The following is a 12,642-nucleotide window of genomic DNA, read 5'->3' on the forward strand; positions in this document are numbered from 1 at the left end:
CAAGTCACGGCCAGTCTTCAAGACACGGCCAGTGAAAAGTCAGAGCTAGAAGCGTCTTTGAGTGACCTCCAAAAAGGCGCTATATAAATCTTATCAATTAAGAGCTCTCTGTGTGTGGTAGTAGTCATCACCCATGCCCAGGAGCTTACTGGCTGGATCCAAGTCCTCTGAATTGAAGTCTGCATTTGAGTCGTCTCTCCCCCTTTGGTTTATTTTTACTTCCCTCGCTTCCTCCCCTATGTGTAGCCGATGAATACGTACTCACTTAACAAAGCCATCAGAGTGGATGAGTGGTAGCGGGTCCCGCAGAGAGTGGTGGATGCTAGCCCCCTCCACCTCCTCCTGCTTGAAGTTCCCAGAAGCACCAGTTATCCAAGTGATCTTGATGGCACCCGGGGAGAGCAAGCCGCAGCCGCAGCCAGTGAACGCTGCATTGAGGCTGATGAAAGTCGTCTTTAGCTCGCCTTGTATCATCGCTCTCACTTCTCTCTTAAGCAAGCCTCTGCTTCCCTCTGTAGCTCAGTCCCCCTTCTGGGAATCAGATGCGTGTTGTGTTTATCCTCCTGTTGTGTGAGTACACACCAGAGTCCCTCTGGTCATGAATTTTGCATGGGAGAGAAGATGCGCTGATAGGATTCCCTAAAGGCACTGTCAGCAAATATACCAAATGTTTTTAATGAGGATATTAAACCTGCACTGGGTAACTTTCTACTGCAGCTATTTATGCCATTAAAAAAAAAAAAAAGACCTTGAGAGGTTCCAACCCATCTAGGTAATCTTTCCCTATTAATCCTTTTATTCTGGTCCACATGCAGTAATTGTCTTAAAATGACATAGCTGTAACTACAACGCAAGCCACTAGGTGTTAAGTGTGTGTGTGTGTGTGTGTGTGTGTGTGTGTGTGTGTGTGTGTGTGTGTGTGTGTGTGTGTGTGTGTGTGTGTGTGTGTGTGTGTGTGTGTGTGCGTGCGCGTGTGTAGGACCTGCTGAAACACACACCCAAGGACCACCCGGACTTCCCCCTCCTTCAGGACGCTCTGCGCATCTCCCAGAACTTCCTGTCCTCCATCAACGAGGAGATCGACCCCCGCCGCACGGCCGTCACCACCCCCAAGGGAGAGGTCCGTTTGTCTGTCTGTCCGTACCATTAATCCATCCGTGTGTTTTTATTTTCACTCACTGTTTGTCTGTCTGTCCGATGACAGTCTTTCTGGCTGTCCATTAATCTGTGTGTCCCCCAGTCTCCGTCTGTCCATGATTCTGTCTCTCTGTCCACCTGTTGTCTGTATGTTTGCCCTCCACCAAAATGTGTCCGTCTGCTCACCTGCCTGCCAGTCCAGCTACTGTCTGTTTGTCCACACACTGTCAGTCTGTCCACGTACTGTCTGTCTCTCTGTCCGTCCACATACCATCTGTCCGCCCTCCTGCTGTATGTCTGGCTGTCGTCTGCCTTCCTGCTCCCCAGTCCCTCCCATCTGTCTGTATGTGTGTATGTACGTGTGAGCTCTGACTGCAGTATGAGCTGCAACAATGCATGTTTTTGCACTTATCTTAATGTGTGATTCCCATATATCACTGCCAACACACACTTCTGCATGTCTTGCCGAGACTGCGTGTTCTCGCCAAGTCCCCTGGGCTGTGATTCCGTTGTTTCGACCACGACACACAAAACACACAGTGTCCAATAGGTCATTCATCGCATGGCCGCTGTGAGCAAGTGTTTGATAAGTGATTCATCGGACTCTGGGTGTGTGATCACAAAGTTCAGCCGCTGTTTCCTTGGAAGTCTCTCAATTGGAAAAGTCACGACTTCATGTAATGATTCATCCAAATGACCCCCCAGTTAGAGGAATGATTTTATAATGACCTGGCAAATAAACAACTACTAGTGTTGTTCACAGGAAAAAAGTGTATTAGCAGAACAGCTAGTGATCTGCTAATACACCACAGACTGTATACGGCGGAGGTTTGAGTGTCAACAGTCTGTAGTGTATCAGCAGGACAGCAAGGTGCATTGCTTATACGTCACGGACAGTAGACATTCCAACCTCCGCCCCGTGTCTCACGCCTCGCCCACATCTCACCGCAACGGCTGCACCGGTAGACAGGATGTGACCTCGCGCTCGTGTCTCCGCAGGCTCGTCAGCTGGTGAAAGACGGCTTCCTGGTGGAGCTGTCGGACTGCTCCAGGAAGCTTCGCCATGTCTTCCTCTTCACCGACCTGCTGCTCTGCGCTAAGATGAAGAAGACTTCCGTCGGGTACGTACCCCCTCCTACCCCACACGTCCACGTGTGGCCGGGCGTGAGCCTGAGCCTGAGCCTGGATGTCTTGAGAGGAGCAGGTGTACGGTGTATGGTGTATGATGCATGATGTGGTGTGCAAATGAGTTAGATGGTGTTGAGCTGGCTTGTGGCTTTCCTGAGTTCACTGTGTTTTGTTTTTTATCCCATACTGCTTGTACTTATTATTTTTCTAAAGAGAACGATGAATACGTTGGAGCAATACACATACACCCAGCGATGTGATATGGTACAGTGCCGTTCTTTTTTTTTCTTCTTTTTTTTTGCCTCACTGGCTCGGGTTAGCATTGACCTAGAGGCTGACTGGCTGATGGCTGAGAAGATATAATTATAGACAAAACTGTGTCGATGACGAGTACAAAAATAGTCTGTATCAATCTGGACATCTCGCCCTCCTCTGACACAGAAGTACGAATATAGGCCGGGGCGAACGAGTCTTGTCTAGCACACGCTGGACTCTATCCTTCACACAGTCCGTCTCACTCCATCATGCCTTTGGCTGTGCCGTCTGTCGATTGCATCGTGTTGCTCACCTCTCCACCGACTCCTGTGTGAGCTGATTAAAGCACGATAGATGTGGATGATCTCCCTGTGGTGTGGCTCTCCACCCAAAGACTCGCTTCCTTGTCCAGCGATAACAAAGGACCTGTGTGGGGTAGAATTCTGTGGTACACTTCAAGCCAAGAGTCAAGCAGGTTCCCCGGTGTTCGGTGGAGACCATTGCCACGTGAGCTGCCGCGGGGACACATGAAGAAGGTGTCATCTTAGATTATGGGGGTCTGCGTTTCAGGAGACGGAGACCAGGAGAGGGGCGGGGGGGGGGGGGGGGGGAGAGAGAGAGGGAGAGGGTGGGAGGAAAGCAAGCTTGGGGAGCGACAGGCAGACATGAGGAGAGGGAGAGACGGGGAGACAGGGAGGGAGAGAGAGAGAGAGAGAGAGAGATGTAGAGAGAGAGAGACTTGGAGAGAGGCACACAGACAGAGAGTGAGAGACGTCGAGAAAGAGAGAAGGGGATAGCAAGAGGAATTCTAGGAGACAAAGAGAGACAGAGAGAGAGAGAGAGACACCAAGATTGTGGATACAAGTGTATGAGGTGGCACATGACTAACAGATTGGGAATCACGCCTGACGGACGTGTGTGGCAGCTGTTGTTGGACAAATTGGACAGGAGGAGGGGGGGGGGGGGGGGGGGGGGGGTAGTGCAGGGTGGTGATGGACGTTCTGGGCTCTTGTCATTCACAGCCTCCTGTCACTGAAAGGTGTCAGGGAATTGTTCATCGGGTTATTATTATGGTCTGGCTGGGTCGTCTCCCTCCTGCACACGTGCACTCGCAGAATCTCAGGCCCCTCAGAATCTTTATCATTGCGTTATTTACTGTATTTTCCATTGCTATATCAATTGCTCTAGCTATTCAGAGAAAAACATGCATAAATAGAACGTCATCGTTCTGAGGCCTTCAGTAAATTCAAATTTTGCATGGACAATTAAGGGTATTCTGTTTCCATATGGTAATAGTGATGAACAATTACCGGTATACAAAGATAATTAGAAAATAAATAGGCAATAACAATGAAGAGATCTGTTGTTTATAAAAAGAGGACATATTACAAGTGTGGGTGGACAGATTGGTATTTTGCACGTATTTTGGGTAACACGCTCAGTATTTCAGAGCACGTGCAAACGATTAGTATCCGTTAACCTTTGATGGTATTTGGCAGATTAATGCAAGACTAGTAAACTAATCCTCTGCACTAAGTAAGTAAGTAAGTAAGTTTTATTTATAGAGCACATTTACACACAGCATACACTGACCAAAGTGCTGTACAATAAGATAATGATTGATGATCTGATGGCATCACTAAGTGATGCTTTTCCCATGTGTCCAAAAACTTGATCTCGTTTTACCAGCAAATCCAGAATACATTGGATGAATTCAAAGTGCAAAGCCAATTTCAATTGTAAACCTTTCAAGATGGAGCATCCTCAACAGTTAAAGTATATCAATGATGGTGTCATTTCCAATGGTTAATGTCATTGTTGCCGTTGTTATTATATACTACTTTATTTGCTGCGGTAGCCTAACTAAACTTTGTAGGCCTTTTCTTTTGTAATTTCTCAGACCTAAAAACACAACAGCAGTTCGATCTGGGGCACAATGTCTACTAAACTTTGTGTGCGTAACGGGATGCGTCGCGTGACTCATAGATCTGATCCTAACTGATAGGCCTGTGTGACTTGACAAACGCATCGATACATTTTCCAAATGCAAGACGCAGCTTGAGATGAAGCAAATGTATGTCACTCTAATGTTAGCTGTGTCCTTAGTTAGCTGTGTATTCTCAAATCTAAAAATGTGGCAAGCGAATGGGACAAATAATAGAAAGAAAGAAAAAACCTCATGTTTTCGCACTTTAAACATAAAGAAATGCAAATTACATGTAAGTACACCAGAACTTGCAATGTCACGATGCAACCCAGAAGTAGGGGGAGCTGGGTGTGTTCTCGCACAAGTATGTCGTCAAAGCACTGGTAATCACACGGTAGTGGCACTCTTGCACGTTTAAGCCCTCGCACAGATGGGTGACGATGCTTCAAGATGGCTGGACGTAAACGGTTTGTTTTTCACACTCAAGATGCGACCTGCCACATGTCTCTTTCCCTTAATTAGATTGCGTGAAAATAAAAAAAAGTCCCTCATTAACGCTTTGTACTAGAATCAGCTCCTTGATGAATGCATTGCTGGGTTTTAATAATCTCCTGCTGCTAGCAAACCCAATGTAAGATCATTGAGATAATTGAGATCATGAAGATAAACCCAGCCCCAAGATTACAATACGCATCATATATAACCAGAAAATAATATTGGTTATTATGACTGGACCGAGAAAATAGTGTGGGAACCTCTTTTTAACTATTTTTAATAATAACAAACACCAACAAACTTTTCAAGACCAAAACTTTAGACAAACTATTTAGTTCCCCTAGGTGTGTGTGTGTGTGTGTGTGTGTGTGTGTGTGTGTGTGTGTGTGTGTGTGTGTGTGTGTGTGTGTGTGTGTGTGTGTGTGTGTGTGTGTGTGTGTGTGTCTTTTACACAAAAAGGAGATCTGAAACATTAACAAGACCGACTTATCACGTCTTACAATTATTAGAAACCACTTTCCACCCGGGGAAGCTCATCTTCCTGGTTCTGTTTAATTCACTTTTAATGGCTTTTTGGGGAATTCATAAATTAAAAACGAGTCATCTCTCCCTCTCCCTCTCCCCCTCTCCCCGCCGTGCAGACGCCAGCAGCAGTACGAGTGCAAGTGGTACATCCCGCTGGCCGACCTGGCCTTCCAGACGCTGGACGACTCGGAGCCCTCGCCCCACGTCCAGGTGCTGCCCGAGCACGAGATCGAGGAGATCAAGATCAAGATCTCCGTCCTCAAGAGCGAGATCCAGAAGGAGAAGGTCAGTGAGGCGTCTTCTTCTCCCGCCCCCTCCCAACACAGCTCTCCAGAAGGGGGAGGTCTGTGTGGCGTCTCCCCCCCCCCCCACCCCAAAGGGAGACAACACAGGGCGGTTGTTATCCTCCAGATCACAACCAGGATGGTTCTTTGGTTGGTGCGCTGCTCAAAAACAAAAAATATCAGTATTTTAAGCGAGATAAAAACCACTCTCCTGGTCCACGGAGGTGCTCCAGACAGAATTACCCCCGCAGTAAATCAAGTCGAACGAATGCAGAAACACTGTAATGGTGGATGATTAAGGCCGTTCTATTCTTACTCCACCTTACCAATGCCTCATTAACCAAGGATAACCAGGAGCAGCCGTATTAATCATGCAAAAGAATATATATTTGCCGAAATACACCGTTCCGTACCAGGTTTACTGAATCTTCTTTTGGTCCCTAGAATGTCTCAGTAGAAGCCATATTTGTTTTTTCGGTTTAATCTGGAGGTCCATCAGCTGTGCAGCTCTCCGTCTGAGTCATGGTTGGTTCTGGTGTGGTCCTTTCCACCCTTGGCCAGCCACACCAGCCCAGTTTCCCTAGAGGACGGGAGGAGGCCGCCTGTGCTGAAGTGAGGATAAGCGGGCCCCTTCTCAGACAGGCGTTACTCACTGGAGGCCTCAGACTCGCCCTCCTAGCACCATGAAACACATGACGCACACACTCAAACAAACACATGAGCACATGCGCTCACACACACAGGCACACACACAAGCGCACACACACAGGAACACACAAGCACACCCACAGTGGTGCTCGTGTCTGGAGTAGGGCAGAAGTGACACTAATCAGTTCATCTCTCATTCTTTACAGAAGTTGTTGCTTTGTCTCACCAGGCATTGAAAGTCTTGAACAGAACAAAACTCTAAAGCCCAAAGTTCACCTTCTTACAAGGTCAACCTGTACAACCTGAGCATATGTTAAACTAATACAGTAGGAGGAGGTGCCTTTTATACGATAATCAGTCAATCAGCAGTTAGGCTTTAAAGGGTAACTTTAAGGTTAAATTTTTATCAACCTCTGACCTTCCCTCTTGGCATGATTATCGAGACATTTTTGGGGCCATTTACATTTTGCATCTCCACAAAATGAACACATTCATAATGGTCTCTAGTGCAGTACCACTGCAGCTTATTGCAGGTGGCACAACACTGTTACTGTGCTCTGAAACTTCCCTCAGTGTTTCTGCTTCCTGCTTCCTGTTGTTCCCCTCTCAGACTGTGTAGGCAGTGCACCGTCAGTGACTCAGGCCCAGATATTCAGCAGTCTGAGGAGTTTATTTTCTCCCGACCCAGGCCCCCCCACTCTGACTCATGGCTTCCTGGCAGCGGCGCCGAGAGAAAGCGTGTGTTTGTTTTTCCCCCTTGCCTGAGAGCACCGCTGACGTCCTCGATGTTTGTGCGGGAACGATGTGTAAAGCCCCCGGCTCGTCGCCTCCCCGTCCACAACGATTCCCCGCAGCACAACGCAACAAGGCGTACGATGTAATGACAAAGTGGCAGACGGCGCACTTTGATGTTACACGGAGTCTTGTGCTGTTGTGTTTTGTCTGAGTTTGTGGCTTATTCACGGTTTGTTTACCTCCATTTCCAATCATGATTGCCTTCGTTTGTGTCGGCATTCGTTGTGGAGCTAATGAAAGTAAATGAAAAAATCAAGGAGGGAGATAAGAATAATCAGTATTTAACTGATCGGAATAAACTTGTACATTCAGCTTTGATGTCTTAACAAATGAGGCGTCAGTTTTAAATATCGTCCTTCATTGGAGAAATATGGAGCATTACAGCATAATGTGGTGTGTAGCATTCTTATTGCTCTGATTCTCCCTCAGAATGCTTTTCTTTTAAAAAAGGACCGGATAGAATCATCAGAATACGATCTTTGTTTAACCTATTTGTGTTTTGTGTGTGTGTGTGCGTGTGGCTATGTGGTTGTGTGTGTCTGTGTGTAGAAAGCGCCAAAGGGACAGAGCCGCGTGGATCGCCTGAGGAAGAAGATGAACGAGCAGGAGTCCTGGCTGCTGCTCCACTCACCCACCATCCCCTTCCGCATCCACAACAAACACGGCAAGGTAACCAGTCTACCGCTCTCGTCTCTTTCTCTCTCTCTCTCTCTCTCTCTCTCTCTCTTCCCCCCCCCCCCTTGCTGACTCTCTGTGTCTGTCTAGCTCTCTGTCTCTTGCTTATTCTGTCCGCCCCCACTCCCTATTACATCACCGTTCTCCCTGCTACCTTACTGTGTAGTTGTTGCAACTGTCCACTAGGGGGAGCCACCCACACACTGGTGACAAAAACAAACAATTCACTGGCTTGACAGAACAAGCGGTCCAATAGCCGAAATGTAATGTGTCCTTTACGGGTATGAACAGTACAGTATGTCCATACTCCTCTTGTATTCTACACCTAAAAAACAAAAGACATAGTTGTAAAACAGTCCACTGGTCCCAGATTATGCTGTGATGGGTGATGGCGTATGTGCGGTTTCTCCACAGAGCTTCCTGTTCCTGATCTCCTCGGACTACGAGAGGGCCGAGTGGCGGGAGAGCATTCAGAGACTCCAGAAGAACGGTAAGAAGCTCACCGCCAGGCTCACTGGGTCTCTAGGGTTTTGGGTTCCAGCCCAACGCCTTCTTTTCTGTTCTGTTTCCCTTCCCCTGTTGTCCCCTGCCCTACCATCTGAGCAACCCGGGGTCATGTCCAGTCCAAGCTGCGTATCTCTAAGCAAGCAGATACCGTCTCATACTCAAAAGGCCCGGGGAAAACTCCCCTAAAACCCAGGGAAGGTGTGCACGGACACAAAGTAGTTTTACGTACAAATTGGAGAATTCTGTGCGTCATTGAGGAAAAAAAATATAATATTTAATGACGGATTAATTGTAAAATCAGGGTTGGAAAGTGGTTTAAGTGTTTGGGTCCCAGCCGAAAGGTTAATGGTTCAGTTCCCTGTGTGTGCCATCTGCTGGCAGTCATTATTGAGCAAGACGCTTAACCGTGCCCTAATGTTTGTCCTACATGGCATGCGTCTGCATTGACTGTAAATGCTCATATTTACTGTCAATGTCTGCCTCGTGTACGAAAAGTGCTATATAAATAAAGTTGCCTTGCATTATTTTACTTATCTATTTTATTTCATTTTAGTCTATGTGATGCACTTTGAGTCTGCCTCGTGTATGAAAAGTGCTACATAAATAAAGTTGCCTTGCCTAGATAGATGACCAGTGGTTGCGTTGACTCCTCTGGCGATTCATCGGAGGCCCTCCTTGACGGCTGACGTGTGTGTTCTCTGCAGATATCCAGTCGTGTGTGCTGAGTTCCGTGGAGCTGCAGGTCCTCACCAGCTCCTGCTTCAAGCTGCGCACCGTGCACAACATCCCCGTCACCAGCTACAAAGACGGTAGGCGGCGGCCCCTCGCGCAGAGCGGCCCCTCGCGCAGAGCGGCCCCTCGCGCAGAGCGGCCCCTCGCGCAGAGCGGCCCCTCGCGCAGAGCGGCCCCTCGCGCAGAGCGGCCCCTCGCGCAGAGCGGCCCCTCGCGCAGAGCGGCCCCTCGCGCAGAGCGGCCCCTCGCGCAGAGCGGCCCCTCGCGCAGAGCGGCCCCTCGCGCAGAGCGGCCCCTCGCGCAGAGCGGCCCCTCGCGCAGAGCGGCCCCTCGCGCAGAGCGGCCCCTCGCGCAGAGCGGCCCCTCGCGCAGAGCGGCCCCTCGCGCAGAGCGGCCCCTCGCGCAGAGCGGCCCCTCGCGCAGAGCGGCCCCTCGCGCAGAGCGGCCCCTCGCGCCCGCTTTCCTCCCCCGCTTTGTCTGGCACCCACCCGTGTGCCTCACTTCCGGTCCCCAGAGTCAAACACAAGCACCCATTACAGTCCGCCAACGCACGGAAACACAATGATCAGAGAGAGGGAGAGAGGGAGAGAGAGGGAGGGAGAGAGAGAGAGAGAGAGAGGGAGAGACAATGAGAGGGAGAGCGAGAGAGAAAGAGAGTGAAAGCGAAATTGAGAGACAGAGACAATGAGAGAGAGAGAGAGTGGGAGAGAGAGAGAGAGCGACAGTGGGAGAGAGAGTGGGACAGCTCGCCCGAGAGCAATCTAGGCTGCAATATGGTTCTGGTTTCATTGTGGCTTCCCATCGCCCCCATGCCGTGGCCATGCTGTGTGTTTCTGCATGTGGATGCTGGACCCGGATCAGGCCCTGGGTGCATTTTTTTTAGTGGTGCCAGAGCCACTCCCCCACCACTTCTCCATAACCCCCCCACCCCGTACACTTAGTTCTCCGAGCCAGGTGACATTAAAACCATCTGGATGAGCCAGATGGGTACAAATGAATAGGATCACACACACACACACACACACACACACACACACAGACGGACAAATGGACACACACACGCATGGACACACACACACATGGACACACACACACATGGACACACACACACATGGACGCACACAGACATGGACACACACATAGACGGACAGATGGACACACACGTGGACACAAACATGGACACATACATACATGGACACGCACACACACATGGACACGCACACACACATGGACACGCACACACACATGGACACATACACACATGGACATACGCACATGGACACACACACACACATGGACACACGCACACACACAAATGTTCTGGGGGCGAAGGACTCCAGGTACCGAGAGGGAACCGTTCTCAGATCACCCAGAAGACACTTTGATGTTCTTCCTGTTTGGGCTTTCCTCAGAGGGACCCTCGGTTTGAAGCACGGTTTATTTTCCCTTTCGCGTTAAAAAACCAAACCCTGCCGTGTTAAGCATTCTCTTTGTCCCGCGGATGGAGAGAGTAACGGTGTCCTGTGGGGGGACGCACGGGCCCCGTCTTGAGGAACCCTCCCTCCCCGAGACCCCTCGGCCCCCCTCCCGCTACGCCAGATATCCGAGATGAAAACAAGTCAAGTTCATTGTTAATTATTTTCCCCTCTTCCCTCTGGGCAGTGGAGCGGCCAGCCTGGTTTAACAAAGCTCAGGCCCCATGTCTTGCTGTGTGTGTGTGTGTGTGTGTGTGTGTGTGTGTGTGTGTGTGTGTGTGTGTGTGTGTGTGTGTGTGTGTGTGTGTGTGTGTGTGTGTGTGTGTGTGTGTGTGTGTGTATTTCTTTGAGTGGGTGTGTGTGGGTCTGTGTCTGTGTGTGTGTATATCCATGTGTGTGTGCATGATACACAAACACACCATGTCATGAGATACAGGAGTGCAGCAGGGGCTGAAATGAAGACCAGCTGTCTGAAGAATGTGACTTGGGTCTCAGTGTTTTTTCTTCTCATGAATTAGACAATGGCTGGTGGAAAGAGGGCCCCCCCCCTGCTGCGGCCATTTTTTTGTATTTGTTTTACCTCCAATCTAAAAATATGCACTTCATGCCCTTGATTGGGCATGTACATCAGAATGCATCATTGGATTTCTGGTTGGCATTACTCCGCCATTTTGGGACGACTCAAGAGAGAGTTGCAGTTCTGCTAAATCCTAAATAAAAGTGAATTTGCTGGAAGCACAACTAAATGTTGTTGTGCCACGCAACAAGGAGTACCACACAACAAAGTCACACCACAAAGACAAATCCTTTCATGATTAGTGAATAACTGTGACCAAAACATGACTACCAATTAAGTGAATATGCTCGCATACTTCGGAAACGGAGGCGGACTTGGCACGGACGTGGCATCACGATGTACACGGCCAACAGCATGAGTTCTCGGTTGAACTCTCACTCTGAGCTTTGGAGGCTGGTTGCCGAACGGTATTCATCTTTCTACCTGAAGATCTTTGTTGTCAAGGGGCTTCTCCTTCTCACATCTGCCACTTTTTCAAACACCACACATTACCCCTTCAGTGTGGTATCTCACTATTGACCTGCCGTGAGGCCCAGAACAGAGGTTCACCTCTTAGTGGATTAACCAGGAAACGCCCAGGCTTCATGGGCCTCTAGCCTAATCCTTCAAAGGAGAATGGTCGTTCTTCTGTACAGACACACAGACACACACACACATACAGGTCTCCACCCGGAGGTCCACATGTTATGTCTGACAGATCTGATTGTTGACTTCTCCAATGCGGCCATATTTGTATCAACAAAAGCATTGGGACAGACCCGCTTTTGATACTTGGAAGGCTCTCTTGTCGATCCGGTCCCACTTGGCGATTGGTTGTTCAAGGCAGCCAGCACAGAAGCCTATTGGACAAGATGATAAAGATATGGTTGACAATGGTAGTGGGGAAACTCTGTTGGAGACCACCCGCTTGGCAAGGAATGAGGGCGGCGCTGCACACACACACACATACACACACACAGTTTTTCCCTGATGTTTTTCATTTTTCCCAGCCATGTGTCAGACTTGGTTAAATCAATTTATGTCACTTTCTGTTCAGTGTGTGTAAGCATGTTTGGGTTGTCCAACCTCTTCCTCGTTTACCCGTTGAATTGCATTCACTAATTGACTGTAAAATAAAAGAAAATCATTTTATTGCGTGGTTGAGGATTTCTTGACCCATGCTTTGTAGTCAAACAAGATCCAGGCATCAGGTGGACCCGACCTAATGCTGTTAATTGGTTCATGAGGACATGTTCTTCCCGGCCGGGCCCGGAGAGGTCCCAGGTTAAACATGTTGTTTCTCTGTGTTGTGTTTCAGATGAGGAGACCCCCGGCCTCAATGGTTTCCTCCACGTGATCGTCCGTTCTGCACAGGGCTTTCAGGAGTCTGCAAGTATGTACTCTCTCTCTCTCTCTCTCTCTCACTCTCACTCTCTCACACTCTCTCTCGCAAACACTCGCACTCCCTTGGTCACTCTCTGTTTTTGACACAATCGTCAGCTG

General features: G+C 49.0%; 1 protein-coding gene across 3 annotated transcripts in view; it reads left to right on the forward strand.

Moving 5' to 3' along the window:
• abr (ABR activator of RhoGEF and GTPase) overlaps positions 1-12,642 on the forward strand; it is a 100,265-nt gene that overhangs the window by 44,714 nt on the left and 42,909 nt on the right. For all 3 annotated transcript variants that reach the window (XM_060057311.1, XM_060057312.1, XM_060057313.1), the window contains 7 exons: positions 980-1,120; positions 2,137-2,258; positions 5,584-5,752; positions 7,744-7,863; positions 8,284-8,359; positions 9,081-9,185; positions 12,458-12,532. In XM_060057311.1, coding sequence (XP_059913294.1) covers positions 980-1,120; positions 2,137-2,258; positions 5,584-5,752; positions 7,744-7,863; positions 8,284-8,359; positions 9,081-9,185; positions 12,458-12,532 — 808 coding nt within the window. The remainder of the gene's footprint in view (positions 1-979; positions 1,121-2,136; positions 2,259-5,583; positions 5,753-7,743; positions 7,864-8,283; positions 8,360-9,080; positions 9,186-12,457; positions 12,533-12,642) is intronic.

Source organism: Gadus macrocephalus, chromosome 7, assembly GCF_031168955.1.
Source record: "Gadus macrocephalus chromosome 7, ASM3116895v1".
In the NCBI taxonomy this organism is placed as follows: Eukaryota; Metazoa; Chordata; class Actinopteri; order Gadiformes; family Gadidae; genus Gadus; species Gadus macrocephalus.